This window comes from Eretmochelys imbricata, chromosome 1 (assembly GCF_965152235.1).
Source record: "Eretmochelys imbricata isolate rEreImb1 chromosome 1, rEreImb1.hap1, whole genome shotgun sequence".
Taxonomy (NCBI): domain Eukaryota; kingdom Metazoa; phylum Chordata; order Testudines; family Cheloniidae; genus Eretmochelys; species Eretmochelys imbricata.
Genome location: NC_135572.1, coordinates 243928064 through 243952447, shown reverse-complemented (window position 1 = coordinate 243952447; position 24384 = coordinate 243928064). Strand labels below are relative to the sequence as shown.

General features: G+C 37.1%; 1 protein-coding gene across 5 annotated transcripts in view; it reads left to right on the top strand.

The window, feature by feature from the left end:
• PLEKHA5 (pleckstrin homology domain containing A5) overlaps positions 1-24384 on the top strand; it is a 263205-nt gene that overhangs the window by 186176 nt on the left and 52645 nt on the right. For all 5 annotated transcript variants that reach the window (XR_013347132.1, XR_013347130.1, XM_077826614.1 and 2 more), the window contains 3 exons: positions 961-1413; positions 8642-9110; positions 11217-11300. Coding sequence is in view for 3 of the 5 variants with exons in the window: in XM_077826614.1 (XP_077682740.1) it covers positions 961-1413; positions 8642-9110; positions 11217-11300 (1006 nt within the window). In the remaining 2 variants the exon portion in view is untranslated. The remainder of the gene's footprint in view (positions 1-960; positions 1414-8641; positions 9111-11216; positions 11301-24384) is intronic.

Below are 24384 nucleotides of genomic sequence, written 5' to 3'. Positions count from 1 at the left end.
AAATGGACACAATGGGCTGCTTGCACTGATAAATAGTATAATTGGTGATATGCATCTCAAAGTACTATTTGCACATGCAATTGTCAGTTGTGATACAAATTAGGCACACAGTTGGAAACTTAGGGCTCAAATGTCCCAGTGTTGAAGCACCCTTGACTCCTTGAAACACTAGAATTTAAAAAAGAAAATCATTAAGCTCTCAAGGTATACATTTCTATAACTTGTGTAATATAAATACTGTATAGCAGTTACAGTTTGGTTCTAAAAATATATATAATTATTCTGTGCCACAGTTCCATAGTCAGCAGATATTTTCCTCCTAAAATTAAGGAAGCCACAAGCATTTCCCACAAAATATACAATAGCTGAAATGACAACATACCAGAGAGAGGTAATTGATGTCAGTGACCATATAAAGTTTAAAATATAGAATAATGTGCCCATTATATGTTGAAATGACTAGCATAGTGAATTATGAGCTAGACAGGAACATAATATGCTGCCATCTGAAACACTTTGGTTTGAAGTCAGTCTGGATTTTAAGCTGTTTGCATTCCAGAGGCTTTGATTCCTGAGAAGAGCCACAGAGTATGTGCTGTTCCAGCCTTTGGGAAATTAATATCTGCTCTTCCAGTTTCTCTAGCTTGATGACAACCTGTTCAGTGCCACTTACCATGATGGTATAACTTGGAGTTTGGATTGGTATGAATATTCCTAAAATAGAAAGAAGTGGAGGGGAATTCTTAAACAAACAAACAAACAAAACCTACTACTGACCATTTAAAACTGGCCTGGATTATTCTCCCAAAGACAAGCTGTTACATCTTATTGGTTAGACAATGGTCTCTTAGAACAATCTGGAACCCATAATAATCAAGGGGTGTTTTTTCAAAAGCAAATACTTCAGCTATTACATTTTGTGTGTAGTTATGTTGTTATGCCATTCCCTTCTCTTTGCAGAGTAGAGAAGGTAACTGAAAACACACCATCTCGAGAAGTGAATAACATTTCAAACCACAGAGTGTTAATTAAACCAGAGGCACAGAATAATCAAAAAAACAAAGAAGTAAGCAAAAATGAAGAGAAGTCGTCTTTGGAAGCTGAAAAATATGGATTTCAGAAAGTTGGACAAGATAAACCCTTAACTAAAATTAATAGTGTAAAGCTAAATTCAGAATACAGAACCTTACCAGTGAGTGCACTTCAGGCTGGAAACTACAGACCAGTTCATTTAAATGGGTCTGAGAATAAAGCTGTCAATATTGTGGCGGAAACTGGAGATGGAGGACAGCACAATACAGTTCACGCACATATGGAGTCTGAACGAGTCATACAGAGAACTAATTCAATGCTTCAGTTGGAGCAGTGGATTAGAATTCAGAGAGGAAAGGGGCAAGATGACGAAACAAGAGGGTAAGCAATTTGATTATTTTTTTTAATTTAGATTTTCTGTCAAAATATCTTGGTCAGATTCTTTTTCAAGTGTGTAATTGACTCAATATTACATTCCCATAAAGTCCAATTTTTGCCTTAAAGAGGTTGTCATGCATTATTGTGCACACTGGTTATCTAGTTTTTAGGCACAAAATTTAGGTTGGGGAAGAATATATGAAATGAGGTAAGATATGTCGGGGGGGGAGTTTGGGGGGGTTTTTTATTTTGTTTTTACAATTGGCGTTGCTGGTGACTTTAACATTCCTTGGTAGTATTGTGTGTGTAAATATCTATTAATGCATAAAAACAAATTGAAAGCATTTGGAAACAATTACATCTTTTTTTTTCGGGGGGGGTGGGGTTCAAATTGCATAAAATTCAAAGCGTAAACAGCCCCCATAAATGAAGAAGAGTAAATTAGGAATTAAAACAAAATGTTTGCTAAATTCAATCCTTGACTTCAAGGAATACTTAAAGTGAGACCAGGAAATAAGACAGATGTAAACTCTAAAAATACGCATATTAAACACAAACAAAAATATTGCATATTCCTGTTAAAACTTTGGCATGGGGTTTGTGTGCTTAAGAAGGAAATGTACAGATAAGTAGATTCTTGTATTGTCAATTTAGGTGATTACTGTGAAATGCACGGATTGTTGGAAATGTGATTTGCCTTCTCCTCTGCCCTTCCTTTCCACTCCCCTCTCCCATTGGTGGGGGTTCTGACATCAGAGGGAAATCATCCCTCTTTCTCCCCTGTCTTGTTTCTGTGTTCTTCCCTCAGTTGCCATCATGGTAGAATCAGTTCATTGGTGAGTAGTGGATTTGAACAGAGGTGGTAGGTAATTTATGTGGTTAAACAAGAGGGAAAGCACTGACAAAATGCATACACCATATGAGGAATTAGAATATTGAAAGTAGAATTAAGTATCTGAGTTGCATATTAAAGCTGGTCAAAAACCCCTCTAAGTGAACTTAGCCTCTATTACAGTGCAAAGTTTTCCCTAATGAACCATCAATATGCCTCAACTGTGACGGGAGGGAAGTGAGAAGTTAGTCTTGGACTATTACAATGCAAACTTCATATGTAGTACACCTGGGGGAATTCTGTACTTGTGAGCTGTGCTCTGTGGGGTCCAGTGGCCCCTAGTGGCGGCCAGCTGCTCTGCAGCCCATATCTGTGGAGGAAAAGGAAATTCTGTGCAAAAAACTAAGTCCTGTGCAAATTCTGCATGCACCGAGGTGCAGAATTCCCCCAGGAGTAATGTAGTTAAGAATTTTCCATTCCAGCACAGAGAGTGGTGATTCTTTAAAACACTTGTTTTTAACCACTCCATGAGGAAAAGTCCCTGTTCGTGAAATTGCCTGAGCACTGTTTTTAAAAAAGATTTTATACTATTTTTTTAAAAAAAAGTTAAAAAGAAAAGTATATCCTAAATTTTATCATTTGGAGTTTGTCATGCAAATTCATCTAAATTCATGTTAATCGCTTTCTTTTCTACATATAACCATGCTTATGGTATAGCACCTCCAAAGTCTAACGGTGCATTCCAGTGATTAATCAGAGAACTTTAAAGTACCTCCGTGAATCATTGACAGTATTAAATCTTGCCGTGTTAGCAGTTGTTCTGCATGACAGAAGCATAGGGACGTCACTTTCAGGATGTCTAACAGGCAACTGCATTGTATGGCACCCTAAACATGAGTTTAGAATATTTATTTCTCAAACTTCTATTAAAATTTTTTGCTTTCAATTAAATTTTTATGGGAATGTCACTGGAGGAGGAGTTTGGAGAGTGGGAAATTATGCCCTTCACATTGTAGGGAGTACAGAGTAAGGAGGAGGTAGGTTGACCTGAATAATCTTTGCTGGAATGTTCCTAAGATCTGTTCCTTGCAAAGCTGTGAAAGTTTACCTTACTCTGACTCAATTGCTATAGCTCTAGAACAGCCCCATCATTAAATATAATTGGTATCTGGAGGTCAAATAGTATTCCTGATATATTTGTGTTGCCAGTTGATCAATTTTAATTTGTACTACATGGAGTGACTATTAAACCTTGACATTTATCATGTTGTGTGTGCTTGGGCAATGAGAACTTAACACAGTTTTGTGATGTAATTAGATTTTTTTTAAATTAGAATTAAAAAATTGTGTAACTTGCATCCAGACAGTGATAGTTGAATAGATGTTGTTTTTCAATTATGAACAAGGATAAAACCTTTTGGATTTCTCTTATCATTGCTCCAGTGCAGTATTATGTTGGCTGTATTCCAAAACACACTGATTTCATTGTGGAAGGTGTATAGTGGAAAACATAAACAAAACATTAACTGGCAGAACAGAATCTCCTTGAGCATAGAAATCATTTCTTATTTAAATGTGGATGAAATTGGTAGCACAAACAATATACTTAAAAATGAAGCTTGATGTAAAGCTGATCAGCAAAGTGGAATTAAAATTGGGCTTGTGCCCTTCTTTGATTTTTTGGGATACATAAAGGTGGCCTGAAGGTTTTTTTGTTGCTGCTGTTTTGAGAAAAGGGTTTATAGTGCTCCTTTTTTACACTAGAAATTCAGGTTTTGTCTAGACTAGAAAATTTCTGATTTGGAGAACTAGTGAAAAGGTGACATCACAAGAGAGTGAAAGATGAACTATTGAGAGGGGAAAGGAAGTTTTAATGTTAAAACTGTTTTGTTTTGTTTTTCAGTAAGGTTGGATTTTGTTGGTTTTTAATAAGACCTATTTAACTTCCATGACTAACATTTTGGAGAAGGGCAGCCTTTGTTTAAAGACTCAGCATCCTCAACCCTTTTACTGAGGTTCTTTTAAAAAAGCATCCATGAGACCTCCCAGAGTTTTCCAGCTAAAGCAGGGAAGACAAAACTTGATTTTACTGTACTAACATTTCTAAGGTTAAAGAAAAAGTCTTAAGGCTTTATATATATCAGAGCCAAAGGCACAAGCCCAATTTATTTTAAAAAACCCCAAAAAACAAACCCTTACAGACCGCCTCTATAAACTACAGATAAAATTTAGAATTTCAGGGTTCTGGGGTGTTTGTAACATTTGTTAGTTTTGATAGTAGGTAAAAAGTTGCTTATCATAACAGTAAGCATCTGAAGAATTACTTTTTAGGAATACTTTTAAAGAGTAGGGTGACCAGATGCCCTGATTTTATAGGGACAGTCCTGATTTTTAGGTCTTTTTCTTATACAGGCTCCTATTACCTCCCACCCCCTGTCCCGATTTTTTATACTTGCTGTCTGGTCGCCCTATTAAAGAGGAGCGGATACTCCACCATTATAGTTCTAAATAGCCCAAAGCACTTCAAGGGCAGAAATAATAGCACAACTATTAAACCCTGAAATTCTGTATTCCCTCCGCCTTCCCTTCCCCTCCCGCGGCTGTCCTTTCGCATTCATAGTACGTTCAAACTAAAATCAGTAGATTGGGAGAGATCAGTAAATTTTCCATAGGACAGTTTGTGCAAGCCAGTGGATGTCCCACAAAATAGCTCATGTACACGATTTTTTTTGTAAAAACATAAATTTCTCCAAAGAATATATAATAAAGGATGTCTAGACATTAAAGAATAAGTTGGAAGAGGTACTGCATCTGATCTTGATTCCCCTTGTTGTTTATGTTTTTCTCACTTGCTGTGTGAGAGATTTACACAGAGGGGACTGTGACTATTCAAGGCAACCAGGAAGACTTTTGAACAGCGAAAGTTTTGTCAAATAATCATCTGAAAACTGAAGTTGTCCAGTCTTCTGTTACATTAACTGTAGGTGTTAAAAGTAACAGTAGTAGGTAAACATTTTCAACAAAATAGTGATTCAGCTAACTGTTCTTACCAGGGCCAGCTCTAGGTTTTTTTGCTACCCCAAGCTCCAAGAGCACAACTGCCCAAGCAAAACAAAATAAAATAAAATAAAAATGATGGCCGGAATGCCGCCCCTGGAATTGTGCCGCCCCAAGAACGTGCTTGATTTGCTGGTGCCTAGAGCCAGTCCTGGTTCTTAGTTGTGAGAAATGTGTGTGCCAAATATCTGCATATTTGTAGTCTTCGTTACAGAGTACACTCTGAGTATATTCTTAACCAAAAGATTGGTCCCATACATAGTTTTGGATTCCTCTACCCTATATTTTGAAGAGATCACTTAAATCTCCTCCATTTTGCCATTTTCCTCTATACTCTTACATGAGGCAGTCTAAGGAAACCATTAACCGTACTCTTTATGATTGAGGGGCATTTTTAGCCTTGAGCTTGTAAGGCGGTGCTTTTTGTACCGATAGGTCTGAGAGCACTCTGTATGTCACAGGATTGAGCACGTAGAAAGCATATCAGCAAGCTCTCTCCCCATTTAGAGTGAGTTAACTTCCAGACTGGAACAAATCTTAGATCCCAGCAATAATCACATGCAATGGAGACATTCCCAAAGTTTTAAAGAGTTTTTTTATCTTGCAGAAGTTTTTCTATAAATTGAAGATTTTGTGGGTCATTTATAATGCCAGCCATAAACTGTTACTGCAGCTCAGCAGCTTACATGATGGATTACTTAACTGCACTTGTCTCGCTGCTGCCCATGAGGCATCTTGCTTTGAGTAGAGGTTTTGTGTATCCTCATAACACTGACAGCCCAGCTTTGGGTTTAATCACTGGATTGAAAACCAGGGCTTCATTTAAGGATTTTTTTTTCTAGTGCTAATAATTAGTAAGAAGTGGTGGGTGTTTAAATCTTCTGAAATTCCAGAACTTAGGAACAAATAGTGGGGTAGACATTTTTAAATTACAATTTTTCATACGTTAAAATACAAAAATAAAAATTCCCCAAATTAGACTGGGTTTTCAAAGACGTTTAAAGGAGCCAAGTGCCCAATTCCCACTGAATGAGAGTTGAAATTCAATGGGAGATGGAACATCTAGCTCCCTGGGATTCCTTTGGATAATCTTAACTTTTAAAATCCTAAACATTACAAATAGTTAAAAATTAATTTGACAAATCCACTGGAAAGTATAGGTAAGGGGCATTTGGATGTGTTGTATTGAAATACAAAAAAAAAGAAACTTTGAGTGCTTGTTCATGTCCATTGCATGCTAGGTGTGTGCATGCCATGTGCAGAGATGCGGGAGATGTTTTTCCGTTAGTGGTATCCATAGGACTTGGCCCTAGCACCCTCTGGAGCCCACACACATGCGCTGGTATGAGGGGCGCTGCCAGCTCTGCACCCTCTTAATTCCTTCTTACCACCTGTGACGGTTACTTGGAACCACCTCCTTGTTCTCTTGGAAGTCTTTCCCAATGGTTTGGACTCTGTAGTCTAGTTTATATAGTTTTTACAGTTAATGTATTTAGTTATCGATCGGCATTAGTCTATAGAATGTAAATAGTGGTCCCAGTCATCAAGGGACATCATCCCAGGGACTGGGAATGCCCCCATCCCCGGGCTGCAAGCCGGGTACCTCCTGCGGCAAGCCCATGCCAGTGAGCAACCCGCATTTGAGCTGTTTTAAGTCCATCAGGGAAGCTCATGTTAAGAAGAAAACTGGCAACTGTGCACGTGGCACGCGCACACCTAGCCTGGAATGGACATGAGCAACACATCTCGAAGAACAACAGTTATGAAAGGATAGTGACTGTTTTTTGTCTTTTTCATAATTACAGCAGTGCAAATGCACATAGTTGGGTGTAAGGAAAGAGGATGGTCTTGAGAAGAGACTTGTTTGGAAAAACTAACATTTTTGTATACGATTAATTTACCTATGTACAAAATGGGGTAATACTTCTGGGAGGTTCTGTGGATTGATTCATTGGTATTTGTAAAGCACTTTAAAGCAGTTTCCATCTGTGGTTCTTGCAAAGCATTATAGATCATAGTAAATGTTCAAAAATTATTTATTTAGTTTAACTTTTCTATATTGCATGACTGAAAGGTAAATAGTTACTACAAACAAATTTTTTTAATACTTATTTTGTAAGGCGCTAATTATGCTTAGGTCTTAACGCTGTTTTTAATGTGCCCTTTGCCGTAACCCACTAATTTTCAGTTCCAGGACCACAGTTAGTGATTCAAACAGTTAAAAGGCTCTGATAATAAGATGTTTAGTGCCTTTCACCTCTATGCTGTCAGTTTGAATTTAGCCTACTTTACGTGTGACTGGAAGATACCAGCTCGTGCCTGTTCCATGTCCTGAGTGAAATGAGTTACGCGTTATTCTCCTTCTCACTAGAAAAGTGTCAACATCCAAAAATCGCCATTACAAATGGCATTAAATCGAAAACATCATGACAGGTCAGACTCCTTGGTCCAAGACTAGCTTCTCACTTCACTCCAGTCACAGTTGAGGCATACTGATTGTTCATTAGGGAAAACATTGCATTGCCTGATCTGTCACTGAAGGACTTCAGTTTTCAGAACTGTTAATCTGGTATCTAATTAAAGAAGAGTTTAAATTCACACACAAATTAAAAAGTAAAAAATAGCATTAAAATTATGTTGTCTTGTAATACAAAGAAATAATTTGTTGTTTGTTCTGATTGGGCTGATTTACGTGAATGGTTTATCTTAGATTGCAGAATATAATTGCATTAGGTAATTATTACCATTTTTTCTGCCTTATTCTAGCCATAATAAATAAATGGTTTTGATATCATTTTGCAATTATCCGCTTTTATAGACAGTCAGTTTTTGCCTGTTGATTAATTTGTATTGGAACAAACAATATAAGATTTAATTTTAAGTTTTAAAAGCTTGAAACTAAACTATTCACCTTGCAGGTTTGAGCTGAAATAAAAACAAAATAAAAGATCATAGGGTTATGTATCCCAAGTATCTGAAACATCTGTTAAAGTTTATAGGAGTTGTAGGTGCACCTCTCAGGAGCTGACCCAGAAATGGGTAGTAAGTAAACTGATGTAAAGATTGGATTTGTATGAAATATTGGGTTGAATAATTAATCCAGTCAGTGAAGAGATCCAGTTGCATCATATGTAATATATTCATTTGGCATACTTGATTCTTCAGTAGCCTTTACTGTTTCGTTCATAAGATGGAGAGCATAGATCTTTTAAAATGTGATGCCTATAGTATCTGAACAGATTATAAAGTATTATATCTAAGAAGTGTGGAAAAGAAATTAGATAACTTTGTATTCCCATTATAGCAGTATCCTTCACTATTAATGGAAAACTCTTGTTTCAGCATAATTTCATATCAGACGCTACCAAGAAATATGCCAAGTCACCGACCCCAAGTTGCACCCCGTTACCCAGAAGGCTATAGAACCTTGCCAAGGAACAGCAAAACAAGGCCAGAGAGTGTTTGTAGTGTGACACCATCAGTTTATGACAGGACCATAGGACCAACAACAGCTGAAGAAAAACGGAGATCCATGCGGGATGACACAATGTGGCAACTCTATGAATGGCAACAACGTCAATTTTACAATAAGCAAACAACTCTTACTAGACATAGTACTTTAAGTAGCCCAAAAACCATGATCAATATTTCCGATCAGGTGATGCATTCCATTCCCACATCACCTTCCCATGGTTCCATAGCTGGTTACCAAGGATATTCCCCTCAACGGACATACAGATCAGAAGTGTCCTCACCAGTGCAAAGAGCAGATGTAACAATTGACCGCCGACATAGGACGCATCATGCTAAGGTGAAATACTTTCCTTATACATAGTTAATAAGCCAACTTATTTCCAGTTTTCTTCTTTAAATAGAAAGCGTTCTTTCACCTTGAACCAGACTTTCCATGTTACTTTGGAAAGTTCTGCTATTGTGCATCTATCATAATTTAGGCACAGTTACATGCCACTGTTTTTATGAAAAAATAATTATGATGTGAAATGTTTGTTTAAAAGAAAAAAAATTACTTTACAAAGTCAGGTGTATCCTGTGTAAGTGATGGGAGACGTTATTTTCGTTTAGAGGATGGAGATGTGTTCTCTTAATGGCACTAAATTTAACATTGTATAACATACTCTGCATTGCTGTGAGAGACAGAAAGCAAGTCAATATTCCCATTGGTCTCCAGAGTATCTTAAGGGAGTGCAAACAGGTTTCTGAAGAAAAAGGGTGTTTGGAATTTCTGGGATTCTAATCAAGGTTCAATCTGATTTTTGGAAATGATAGTAATCTTTCTCAGCTTTCTCTTCAGAGCACTCACGGTCCTTGCCTATTTATTTTTCTGACCTTCAGCCACAAGTTAGACTAACTTTCTAGTTACTGTTAATTTATCCAGTGAGATCACTACGGAATGGCAGAGCCACATGCATATGACCTCAGGGACCCTCCGTATGTCTGTTAGCCCTTTCCTGTTCAGGGTAGAGGGAATAAGCTAGAATCCTAAAACTAGATCCCCAACATGCCTTGGTAGACTCACTAAATTATGCTATGCACATTGTTACTGCAGTTGAGAGCTCCTTTTAAAAAAATCATGCTGTTGTAAGTAGGATGTAAAACTAACCATTTTCCTGCCCTACACTGTGGTAAAGTGCTCAAGGATTACATTGAAGCTGTTCCTTGAACTCTAACCCAGGATTCTTTATGAAATGTTGTGGTTTGCTGCAATATTGAAGCATGGAAAGGCTTTAAAAAACTTTAAAGATCTTCAAATTGCTTTGTGTGTTTTCCCCTTTGGGATTGAAATACCTCCAACCAACAAAAGAGCAGTTTCTTTCTGTTTTGAAGTCCATTGCCCATTACTGCTTTAGAAATTTAACTCAACGTTTTATGTAGCCCTGAAAAAGAGCATCATAGTCAAGTGCACACAGGACATATATTTCTTATATAACAGTGTCTAAAATGAGTTTTCAGTTTACATGTATAATACATTTTACTAGTATTATATATTCAGTTCTTTTTAGCCAAGTTAATCTAGAAAGTGCCATTCATTGTCATCTACTGATTTTAAGTTTTCAGGTTATTTATTTTGTACTTTTTAACATTAAGCTAAGTTTATTCATAAAACCTTTAACACATTGCTAATTCCTTTTTAAAAAATGTACCGGTTAGGGGACTGAACGGTTTAGGATTGATAGTGCTGAAATACTATATTGAATCCATGTCAGCCCCATAGAGATCAAAAGCTATTTGAACAAAAACCTTGAAATATTTCATGATGTAGATCAAATAATTCAGTGATCTGTCTAGTTCTCAACAAAAAGTGTTTGTTTAAAAAATATCACAATGCTTGGTCCCAGCTTATTCTTGCTGGAAGTCTAAGTGGAAGGGCCATGAACTGAAAGAGCCATGAAGGCTGAACTACCTTCTCAACTTTAGAAGCGATCCTTCCAGGGCATGGATTCAGGCACGCCAGAGGATTTGAGTTGCTTTTGAATATATTTGGTAGACCAACAGAGGACTTCATTATCTAATGCTGTCATTCTGGGTATGTCTTTACTGCAATTAGACACCTGTGGCTGGCGGGGCTGTTTCATTGCAGCGTAGGATTCTTGGCTAGGGCCGAAGCCCAGGCTCTAAGATCCTGTGAGATGTGGGAGTGTCTTTGAGCTTGGGCTGCAGCCTGAGCCCAAATGTCTACACTGAAGTGAAAAAGCCCCACAACCCGAGTCCTGCAAGCCCAAATCAGCTGGCACAGGCCAGCCATGGGTTTTTACTTGCAGTGTAGACATACCCTCTGGCACGTTTCATAAGAATGAAATTGACTTGAAAAATTATATTAAATTCCTATGTAACCCTCAAAACAAAAGACTTTGGCAGACAACCATGGATTATAATATGCAGTCTTGTTTTTCCATAGCATGTCTTTATGCCTGACAGAAGGTCGATGCCAGCAGGTCTGACTTTACAGCCTGTTACTCCCCAGAGCCTCCAAGGCAAAACGGTGAGTGGCACTTTTATTTAGTACATCATTTATTTTAGAACAATCCATAAAATAAAATATGTGACACTGCAACATTTCTGTTTGTAGAGCTTGTATTAAATGCAGTCTTCAATTACCAAAGGTTTCCAAACCAAGTTGATTCTGTTTGATAACATTGAGGATTTGCAAGAACAGGAGTTTTAGTTAAAATTTTCTGCCAGCAAATATGATTATCTTTCTGGAAAGAGCTTTCATTTACACATTGAGTATCTTATTTTGGAAACATCTAGGACAGTTTAACTTGACAGTGTCAAGTTTTCTATTTTAGGATTTTTTCAACATGCATTTGACAAAGAAGTTGCCTCTTCTGAATTTTTAAGAATGGTACAGTATATATGTGTTCAGTAAAATAATGTGCTCTTATTCACCTGTATAGAGCATTCGTCTTTGTAATAGAATTAAGACTTCTCTTTCATTAGATATTTTCCATTAATGGTGATGGGTCAGTGTAGTATTGTCAATTCCAAGAGCCTAAAACTCATAAGATTTGTAAAGTATGTTTGAACTCCCCTTCCCTATCCTCAAAGTTTGAAAATTACAGGTTGAAATTTGTACCTTAAATCCATATGTAATGTCCCCATGTATAGTGCAGGTCCCATTTCCCAATTGCACTTGTTCTCTGACTCCATTATTGCCCTCCTACTGCCCAGAGCCCTCCCTGCTTCTTGCAGCCCTCCACACCAACCCCAGCAGGCTGCTGGAGCTGCTTCTTTCTTTCGTTGGACTCTGATCACCAATAACTTCCTCTTCTTACACTGTGGTGCTGGGGTGAGGCTGCTGAGCTGGGTGGGAAGCAAAGGGTTGTTCTTTCTGTACTTGTTCCAGGGCTTTGCCTGTTATGGGCAACCAACGGGTACTGTAGGCAGCAGCCATGGGCAGCCAAAGGGAAAAACTGTAGGTGGCTCTGGAAAAATACCGAGCTGCCTGTATTATCACAAGAGCCCCCAGAATCTGTCTGATTTACAGCACTCACAGTAATGTCACAAGGATTGGCAACGCTATAGCTGATATTGGGAGTTGGAGCAATCTGTTATGCATTGTGCTGCTCTAGGATAAGACAAATATGCACAAACCAAGGATTTTAATTAATATACCATAAAAATAATTTATTTACTTTTTAATTTGGAAATTATGTTCATACAAGACTTCTCACAGGAAATGTTTTCATCCCTGAAAATATCAATTGCTTATGTATTTACTCTACAGAGATGTTACTGCCTTCAGTTTATTTCTGTGAATGTGGTCATGCAGAGAAATTAGTTCTGTTTAAAATTTAATTTTTTACGTAAAAATTTCATTGGGAACACATCTTAAAATATATTATAGTGACCTAAATCCTCCTTATATATTTGCTGGAAATAATACTCAAGTTGGTACTGAAATGAACAGTTAGAAAGTGCAAGATTAACCATTATGGAACTTGATTCTTATATTGTGTTTTCCAGTGAAAGCTAGATAGGATTGACAACTGAAGTTATACTAAAATTATTTGCTCCCTCTAGTGGACTTCTGCAGTATATGCCCACAGTTGTACTGATGTGTGTTTTGATCACGAAACACACACATGAGCTTGTTCTCTTACTCTTGTTCTGTGTTTCAGGAAATGGATAGTAATTTTCAATAATATAACCTCATTCTACATTTTCTATATTTTTCCTCCCCACTTCTTGATTTGGAAGTTTTATGAAAACAGAGTAAAAGTTAATCTACTGTATTCCTGTGTGGTTTTCTTCCTACTTGAATTCAATAACTGTGACAACAAAGTCAATTGCTGTGTAAATAATTGACCTCTCATTATAAGACTTACTTTAGGTGGGGAGTAAGCAACAGGAGCAGGTGAGCTGTTTACAAAACAAAGGTCTGTGGCTTTTTTGCCAGTATTGCTAATAAGAAAAGAGAGGATCCTCAGAAAATTGAACAGGGAGAGATGTTCCTAAAAATAAGGCGGTTTGAAATTATGCACATAGTAGTTGCACATGACTATTCTTTCCAAATATTCACTATTTTTAGATGTTTAGTGAGAGCCTAACCTATAAATTGCTGGTGGCTTTAAAGGTATAGTGTCAAGGTATATTTATAGATTAGTAATTTTGTTATAAATCCTTGAGGAATGGAGAGGGACAAATTCTCTTTCATGCTTCTGACACTTTCTTCTATGCCGTATGCTTGTTTTGATGGTCTTTGGTTAGTCTCATTATTTAGTAAAACAAAAGGGCTTTGAAATATGTCCTAGGGGGGAAAAAAAACACATGCAGAGGATTACCAAGGACTTTTAAAACAGATAAAAGAGAAAGTAGGTCACATTCTGAGCCTACCAACCTTGACAATGTTTCTTTTAAAATAGTTGATTCAGTAAAGGGTGTAAACTTTAATATTTCCTCCCCACTCCTTTTTGCTATTGTATAGACAATATTTTCCTGGGGGTTGGAATATCTGGCTAGTGGGTCTTGCCCACATGCTCAGGTTCTAGTTGTTCGCCATATTTGGGGTCGGGAAGGAATTTTCCCCCATGTCAGATAGCAGAGACCAGGGGGTTTTTTTGCCTTCCTCTGCAGCATGGGACATGGGTCACTGGTCACTTGCAGGTTTAAACTAGTGTAAATGGTGGATTCTCTGTAACTTAATGTCTTTAAAACATGATTGAGAACTTCAATAACTCAGCCAGAGGTTAGCGGTCTATAACAGGAGTGAGAGGGTGAGGTCCTGTGGTCTGCAAAGTGCAGGAGGTCAGACTAGATAATGATGCCTGGTCCCTTCTGACCTTGGATTCTATCTTCTTCCTCTCTTATATTGATATGGATGACACTTGTAGCCTCCACTGTTGTAGTAACCACATGGATTTTATTTTCTCCTGCAAGCTCCTAACCTTTGTGCCCCTTGTACACAAAATTCCAGTTTCTACCATTTGAGGTTCAAGTGCTTTGAATTCTATGTTGACCTTTTGTTCTAAGTTCTAGGGAAGCTGTTTGGGGAAAACATTATATAAGTTCTTTAAAGGAATTTAACACGTGTTTGGCATATTAACAGTTAACTGTGAGAAGATGCCTTTAGTTTAATTAAGTGTTGTTCAGGACACCAGTTAACCTATTCTCCACTCTTTGGCTTCTCACACTGCACTCCTTCAGCCAGAGGAGCTCACGCTGCTGCTAATAAAGCTGAGACGGCAGCAAGCTGAACTGAGTAGTATCCGGGAACACACACTAGCACAGCTCATGCAACTAAAACTTGAGGCCAACAGCCCAAAGGTCAGCTATGAAGTAATGTGTGCTATGTACCATCCTCACTAGCTCTGAGCCATTCATTAATCAAAGTTTGCGTTATGCCATTAGTGCAAAGGTCTCTGGTTAGCCATGGATGTAAATTAGAATACCATTGTTGCCTTGCATATGTGATGTTCAGCTATTAACCCTTTGAGTTCTTAATGCAAAGCTTGAGAGTACATTACTGAATCAAAATAGGGGTAGGAACACTTCCAAATGTATTGTTTCCACAAAACTGGAAGCAAAATTACAGGCTCTGTACATTGATCAGGTGAAATATACTAAAATAAGTAGTGGTTGCCATAAACAAATGTATTATGGTAGATGATAAAGCGAATTTATTTTGATTATTTGCCTCATCTCAGGTGTGATTTGTTTTCTATAATTTGTTCAAAACTAGGACATTCATTAAAGCTTATAAACTTATCAAAGGGTTTATAGTTGCTATGTAGTCATGTATAGAAAATCCACATGCACGTACTGGTTTTCTGTGTGTATTAAGAAAATTTTTACTAAATTCACATGAATAAAGAAAGGAAATTACAAGTTAATACGTCATCAAACAAAGGTATACCTTTTTTGGTATCTTCTTGCTTCCTTGTCTAATTTAATATGCTAAGCTTTTTAAAAATTTACTGTGGTAGTTCATAGTGAGATTTGTAGGAAATTTTAATTATCCATTTTCTCTTGAGTTCAAAGCAGTTTGTATACAAATGTAACATTTGTTTTTAATTAAATTGAAAGATCACTGGCTAGTTTAACTCTTTCCAAACTGACTTTTTTATATGTTCTGCACCTTCTGTCCCTTTCCTTTATCTTCTTGACTGCTGCCTGCTAGAATGAGATTCTTTCACATCACCTTCAAAGGAATGCCATATATTTGAATCATCAGGTGGGATTAGCAGCTTTTTCTTTGTTTGTCTCAGTGTGTGTTCGTGCTATTGCCAAATTTAAAGATGCTAGATATTTAAAGATGTTTTCTATGAACTGGAGTTGGGTATTTTATATATTACCTTATTTACATATCACAAAAAATCTTAAATGTTATTGAAAATTGGATATAATGAAATAATAAGAACCTGAGCATTAAATTTAAACCAGAATGTAGTTTTAATTCTCAGGTTCCAGTTTATTCCTGCTGTTCATTGCTTCCTGTAATGTAACTAACTAAAATTTCCTCAACTTTTTATCATAACCAAACTCATCAGAAATTTCCAAACTGACAAGTGTGACAAGCATGCTATTTCATAGAGAACAGCTATTTCTGATTATTTTAGTGTTCAGAACAAAGAAAACTGAGATGTTTCTTCAAGATATAAATTTAAAGAGGGACATCACATTGGATCAAACTTGAAAGTACATTTTAAACATAAGGCAACTTACCTAATTTTGTTTTTTGCTAAGTTGTTTGCTCATGAGTTATGTATGAATAAGATGTTACTCCTTCATAACTCAGTTTTTTCTTCTGCTGGATTTCAGAGTGAGAGCATAATGCTGCATTTGACAACAAAATCTGTTGATAAAAGAAACAGTCGGGCTTTTTGTCTTCAAGACAGGATCAAATGAAATGTGCAAATGGGTTCTGCAAGAGAGCTTTTTAAACAGAATGATGAGACCTTTGATAGAAATAGCAGAGAAAATCATAACAAGTACTTGAAAGGAAATATAGGCAAATAGATGTTTAACTATTGTTTTCTTACATGAAAATCTCAAAACTGATTTTCAAACACTGCATGCTGCATTTTGCATCTTAAACATTACACTTAATGCAAACAATTTCCTGATTGTTTTTGCACCTGGACATCCTATGCATTGCTGCAGTAGTCAGGACTTCATTGAATCGTGTTTAAAAAAACCACCACCACCACCTTCTGGCTTGATTTTTCCATCACCTTGCACCTTGGGTGATCACTTATGAATGCAAATTGAGAGCAAGGTTGCATTCAAGATGAAATGCTACCATTCTGATTTGGTCGTGATTTACACTCATCTTGCACTCAGTTTGCATTGATGTATGTTGGTAAATGACTACCCAAGGTGTAAGGTGGTGGACAGTCAGAACCTCTGTTGTTAGTTGTGTTAGACCAAAGTACATTTCATCCAGCTCAACCGTTTCCAGCTTTGATTTTCTTATTGCTTATACAAGACATTAAACTACTACTTACTTTCCATTTTTTAATATTATTGGTTGGTTACAGGGTTTGTTCAGTGATCTGTCAGTGTGATATTCTGATTTAAATAAAGGAAATGGTATTTACTGTTTGAGGGATAGTAAAGCAGTTCTTTACTTGCATAGTATGTCAAGTAAATACTGATTATTAGAATTCCAGAACAAATGTAATTATATCATATAAAGCTGAGGATTACAGAAATACTTACTTCCACATTTGTTGAGTTTCTTATAAATTCATTTAATGCTGGCATTTAAAAAAATAAACCAAGTCTCTGCAGTAGATCAAGGAAGTGGCTAAACTTCACATACAGTAAGAAAGAGGCAGTTAGTATAAAATGGGATTCCCAGTCATAAAACCATAGGGCATAGGGTTGGAATAAATGTTCTGGGTCATCTGCGCCATTCTTGTCCCCTCTCCCTTTGCACTAGAACAGGATTGTCCCATATACTAAATAAATTCCGTAAGAGATTGTAATCTTCTTGAACACCTCTGGAGCTGGTGTTTCAACTATTCCCTTAGCAAATTAGTCCATTATCCAATTGACCTTATTTTTAGGAGAAAAAAATCCTACTACATAGCCTAAATTTTTCCTAGTCTCATTTCAGGCCAATGCGTCTTCTTTACAGCATCTTTAATCACCTTGAATAATCTTTTACCCTCTTGGGTTGCTGCATTTCAACTTTATATATAAATTACACATTTCCTTTTTTGACTAGTCTGTAATTTCTGTATATAAAATTCCCTAAACCTCTCTTCATGGTTCATGTAGCTGCACTCCAGTCCTTTTATCTTGGTCACCCACCTTTTGGATTGTGAGAAACTCAGAACTGTACATATTACCTACTGCCTTTTAACCAAGGCTGGATTGCAGAACTCCACTCTTCTCAGTACTATGTGGAAAACCTTATGTATAAAGTAACCTACGGTGATTGCTGAGCTCACACAATGAAATATTGCCTGTGATTGTGATTAATTTCACAAAGCCCAAGAAATCATAGGAACTTTTTTTTTTTTTTTTTTTTTACTAGAGGGCAGTTCTTTATACTGCTGTTTTCCTTGGAGATACTTATGATTTGTTACATTATAGTTTTGGATTTTTATTTGCTATAGTTTTAGGTACATAAGAACAGTGCAGCACAAAATTGTCTCTAGATAATAGATTTCCTTGAAGTCTCATGGCCAGCAGTTCAGATCACCAATCAAACACCACGTCTTTTAAGAGGGGTTGAACCACTCTTGTGGCTGCGGTATTCAGGAAACATCAGAGGAGCCAGGCATGTTTGCTGTCTTTTTTGCAAGTGCCCATTTGGGACACCAACAGTGATCATAGGATCATATTTGCTTGCCCAGTGGATGCTCTTTTACGAGGGCAGCAGTATAAAAGTAATCATTTCATTATATGAATCCAAAGGATTAGTTATCTAAGTGTACTACTAAATCCATTTCCAGTGGCCTCTTTATTGCCCTTTTTTTCATGACCATGCTCACACTGAGTAGTAATAGTAACCACAAATGGAAACATCAAAATTTCAAATAAAGACTGTGTCCACAACACTTAAATGTTTTATTACACCTATAAATGGATGTTTTGTTAGAACCTGCACCCATTATCAGAGGGCAATTCCATAAACAGGTCTTAGAACTTAATTGTAATTTTGTTATTTATGATGAAAATCTCCTATAATTACCAGCTATACTTTCCAGTGAGATTGAGCTGTGTATTTTAGGGTTTGGTGCTGGGTCTCATCACCAGAGTATATGAGCACCTCCCAGATTAATTAGATTGGCATAGTGACATACCTGTTGGACTGCATGAAGTCTTCTGTCTTCTTCCTTCTCTGACAGTAGGAATTTCTCCACTGAGAGTTTTCTTGGATGTTCAGCAGATTTTAGTTAGGCTTATAGTGTTGCTCTGTATTCTTTAGTGTTATGGCATCAGAGTATAATATACTCACAAATTTTAAATGCTAACTATTAGATGGATTCAGCTGCTTTAATGTGTGTCTCATTTAGGTAGAAATTGTTCATTGTTTCTCACTCTGAGAAACTTTCATATACCACACTGAGTATAAAAAAAAGCATAGCAAAGAAAGACATCAGTTTTGGGGATGGGTTAGTGAATTACAGGAAACAGCAGGCGTATCTAAAATAGGATTCTTGAATTCTATTCAGAGTTCTGCTACTGACTTGCTTTGTGGCATCAGGCATTTCATTAAACCATTTTGTACTTTAGCTGGCTTATGTGTAATACTTTTGTGACTGGGGTCCCGGGGGAGGGGGTCACGCTTAGGTTGCTCAATTAGGGCATACCCCAAAGAATGGGGCAGACAACCCCCAGAACTGGTGGTTATTCCAACACTTAGATTCACTCAGCCAGCACCAAAACAGCTTTTACAATACTTTACTGGTTACATAGAAGCCAAAACACAATTCCCTTAAATCAACCCAGCCTGGGGCACCCAAACAGCAAAGTCAAATATGATGGGGATTACTGAAAATCTTGTTCATCATATAAAAAGTTGTGCACACATTACCTCCCAAGTTAATGAATACTTGAGATCATACCCAAATACACGCTTCCACCAATTCTTATTAACGAAACTAAAATTAATTAAAGAAAAGAGAATGTGTTGGTTAAAATATCAGTATACATACAGACATGAAGACAGTTCTGAGATCTGTTTCATAGTAGAGATGGTGTGCTTTTGAGTTGCAAAGAGTGCTTAGAATTAGTCCATAGGTTTTGTCCAATACCAGGGTGATTCAAATGAATTTGGAGACCTCAATCTTGTGGCTCGGTGCTTCCCCTGGTAAAACGTGAGCAGATTTGATATGAACGGATCAGGTCCCAGGAGTCCTTTATACAGTTCCTGGGCAGCATGCAGTCCTTGGATGAACAATAGGCTTTTGACGTAACCTTCTGTTTCCTAACCTTCACCAGTAATTAACTATATGGGTTAACATAAGGTAATTATCCATTAAGCAGTTTATAGACAGTTTACCACAAACTTTAAAAAGACATATCGACAATGACCCAAGTTCTGTCTAAATGTTGTTTCATTTGGATCTCTGAATTAACAGAATACAGCCCTAGACAGGAACCGTTTGGTTACATTGTTAACCTCTAACAAAACATAGGTAAACATAGGCTACTACAATCACTATCTTCTTCCAATTCTTTAACAATACAAGTTTACATTTTAAAGCGCTAGACTCTCTAACATGGAATGGCCCTAATTATATCTACATACTTTCCTAACATGTCTCTAAAGGTTGAATCTGGGTCAATTAGCCTACAAGTTGCTTAACCCTTTTTGGCCACGTGTCACAACTTAAATTAAAATTTGTAAAGAACTTTGTATGCCCCAGATAAAACGAACTATATAAATGCACTATTACTACTGTTATGGTGCAGCTGTTCTGTAAAATTTTGTTTTCATAGCACTCATAATACAATTTGAATCTGTTTTTATGTTAGTACTGTGGCTAAGTTGCTGTCTTACTCAGTTTAGGCTCCATTTTGCTCTACCACTTCTGCAGATAATTGTACTGCATATCTGTGGGTTAATATTATTTATAAAAATGGTAGAGTGAAATTGAATATATATTATATCACCTCTTGACAAATAATGAACATTTAACGGTCTGTCAGTTAAAAATATCATTTTCATAGGGATATAAAAATCATTTGGTTTCTGCTGGAATGGCCTTTTGGTCAGCACTTTGCAGTGTTTTATATAGAGGATTGTTTCCCAATTGTTGACCCTCCAGCTTCTTTAGGGACTGGGATTGCTGTTGAGCAGTGACCTTTCCAGTCAAAATTATGGAGTGCTGTTAACCTCCACAGGTAAAAATGCAGTAGGAGGTCCCCCAAGATACAGTAAAAAGTTGTGTTATCTGGCACTTTACCATCTGGAAACCTCTAGAAATGGGCATTTCGGGATGCTGGATCTGGGCAGCGCTCACCTTGAGTGGCTCTCCGCAAGTGGCGACATGTCCCTGCCACTCCTAGGCGGAGGAACGGCCACCGGGGCGCCATGCACTTCCCCTGCCCTGCCCCAAGCACTAGCACTACAGCTTCCATTGGCCAGGGACCGCGGCCAATGGGAGCTGTGGGGACGGAGGCAGCACGCAGAGCCGCCTGGACATGCCTTTGCCTAGGAGCAGCAGAGACATATCGCTGCTTGCGGGGAGCCGCCCGAGGTGAGTGCCGCCTGGATCCGACGTCCCAAAACCCCTCCTGTGCCCCAACTCCCTGCCCTGAACCCCCTCCCACACCCAAAATCCCTCCCAGAGCCTGTGCCCCGCACACCCTCTTGCACCCTAACCCCCAGTCCTGAGCCACCTCCCTCACCCAAACTCACTCTCTCTTAGTTAACCGGAATTTTTGACTTACCGACTTCCCCCATTCCCCCAATATGCTGGATAAAAAAGCTTTTACTGTAGTATTAAAATTAGAGCTGCCTGGAGGATGACAACTCAATTTCACAATACGTTTCAAATTTTCAGGATTTGTTTTTGTTCTGTGTTAGAACAAAACCAAAACCTTTCAAATGTCTTCACAAAACAGAATTGTGTTAAAACATTTGTTTTTGGATTAAAAGATCAATCTTTCAATTCAGTTCGCTGTCTCTGTCTCTCTCTCTCTTCTCTCTCTGTCTCTCTTGTCAGAAGTTCGAAAGAGCCCTGGACCTTAGAAATCTTCCTGATGAAAACTTGGTAGTAATTGATAAGTCTCGGTGAAATGGTTCAGCTTCGAAACAGCCTGTTTGGTTGACGGTGTTTTGGCTTTCTTTAGTTAAAATTATTTTGTTCAGGTTGTCAGTAGTTTGTTATATATTAGGTTTAAATTAGTTCTGTCACACTTTAGTTTTTTCTAGAAGAGCTCTTGATTGGTGTACAGCATTGGTAGTTTTGTTTAGTATTATCATGGACGGGGGCTGCCATAATACACCACCTCTCTCCAGGAAGAGGGGAGATCATTGTACATTATGAAAGATGTAGTTCAGATACTTCATGTTCCCACTCTCTTCCATAGGCTCACCTCCCTGCTCAGACAACAACTCCAAAAAGGCACTTCCTAATAGAAATGTTTGTTTTCAAATTTAGCCAAAAAATTTAAATTTATCTGTGGAAAAATTATACAAGAATTGTTTTCTATAAAAGAAGGAAAATGTGTTTTGACTAGCTCTGGTTTTTAGTAGTTTCCTATTTACTGTATATTATGGGGAACCTCACTGTTGTAGAGACAGTATTTTCCTTCAACACAGGCCAGTTTAAGATTTGGTCACATGACTCAAAAATTGTCCTCTTAGTGTAGAATGCTACTGACCTGCTGACAGGTAGTTATCAGCTGAGACAAACTTGTGTAAAGAAGCTAAAGCATCAAGTAACTGTTGTTGCAAAGTAGGACAAAAACAGAGCCTTTGAGACTTTTAAACTTAGTGAACACTTAAGTATTTCATATGTGGCTGTCACCTTATTCTGCTTCTCTTTAGGTTTGTCAACAATATATTGTAGGAATAGGGGAAAGAAATCTTGCTAGAAAAATGGTACTGAAATAAATACTTTCAAATGTTCCCTGTGGCATAAGGATCTTTACCTTGTGGGATTGGAGTAAAAATGGATTAAATGTAAAAAAGTGAGGAAAATTTTACTGTAATCCAAGATGGGCCTGCTTTTGCCTCTCAGACTCTACTTTTGACTGTAATAGGGATATGTTATCCTGTAAATTAAGACAATTATCTCATTAGAGGCACAGTATGAAATATATTCCTCACATATACTAGAACCTCAGTATTTCCCACTAATGCCTGGTAACCCATTGTGAATTAATGTTGTAGATGAGTGAATAAATGAATGCACAATAAAGCAAAGAACATATCACAATATACTTCATTTAGTAATTGTATCTTACTACTATTTGTAATTCAAATTTGATTCTTCATAGTATACTAGAAGTATATTTGCTTTTTAAATGTAATTAAAACTTCACTAAGAATGGGGGAAAAACGGTTGTTTTGGTACAAATTATGGGGTCCTTAGCCAGTGCAAATTAGTGAGGTACCACTGATACAGAATGTTGGGGCTCACCTAATACCACACACAGATTAGAGTTTTCTGTTTATGGGGAAATTGTCGTCACTTGGGTTGGAAAATGTGCCTTTTAATGGGCAGCAGAGCAGTAGCTTGTCTGTCACATCAAATTGGTGAGGCAATAGTTAGTCTGTATGAAAATCCACTGTGTATACAGTTACATGGTAAGAGAGATGAGAGACATACATCCTCTATAGCTGGATGTAAAATTGATGTAGCGCAAGAGCTGGTTGAAATTTTTGATTCAAAGGGTCTTTCTACAAAAAATGGCATATCAAACGGGACATTTCTAAAGTAAATATCCATTTTAGATATTTTTTGACTTTTTGTTGGAAAAAACAGAATTTTTCACTCCTAAGACTGAAAATTATGGGTTTTGTTTTCTCAACAAAAGTCTAAAAACTTCTGAAGAAAATTTTTGACAAACTTTTTTACTTTATATTGATTTTTGACAGGAACAAAAATGTCTTAACCAGCTCTACCTAACACAATATTCAAAAATCTTATAAGATTGTAAGAATTCTGACCAGCATGCTAGCATAAGAAGACCATTTGCTCTATGCATTGCTTGGGTTTTTTGAAGGCCTAATTCTATAATTTTTTTTCATAAATGATCAAAGAACTTGTTTTGGGCAGTTGCACTTGTGGCAGTAAACATAAATGATTTGTTCTGCAAATATGGCAGCACATATGTCTAACCTAGCTTGAAATGTGCAACAGATGGTTTCATTGCCATATATGGGTAAATGCAATAACTAATATAATTGAGTACCTTTGTATATAAAAATTGCTGCATTGCTACCATTGTTACATTGTAGATTGTGAAGTACTGGTGTAGATCATTGTAAAGTTGATCTTCGTATTCAGTTCCAGAAGGGCTCAAATAACTCGTAACATACTGAAGATGTAATCTACATGTTAATGTCTGGGGGACTATTTTATAAGATGGTTCTCAGATAAGAATTTGGATGTTGCTTACTGCATATTTAAATTACTGTATTTGTGTTTTAAATTACTTCAAATCTAGCTGGCTTATTGCTAAGTAGTATCGTGGTTTGGCTACTCAGTATTTTGTCCAGTTGTTCCTGATGTTTTACCTATTGTAACTTGAGTTTATTGGTGAAACATCTGAAGTAATTAGACTTACTAGTGACATGAACCACAGTGGAAATGATGCAGCTTTTATGAAATATTAATATAGTAAAATCTTGTGTGTATGGGAAACATGAGTTTGATATTTATCACTTAAGTTTTGCAAATGTTTACTTTTTCTAAATGTTGGAATCTGTAAAGGCATAGGTTAAAATGTAAAATGCTGCATTATTAGAAAAAATATTGAAGTAGAGGCTATATTTACAGTGTCATCTTTCAAATCTAGCTATGGTGTAAACTGATGTTTGCTGTATGCTCCTCCTGATTTGAAATAGATGAAAGAGAATGAACCTTTAATCACCATGGTTCACACTATGATTGAGAACTCGGCGCTAAGACCACAACTGTACCAGCAAGTAAGGT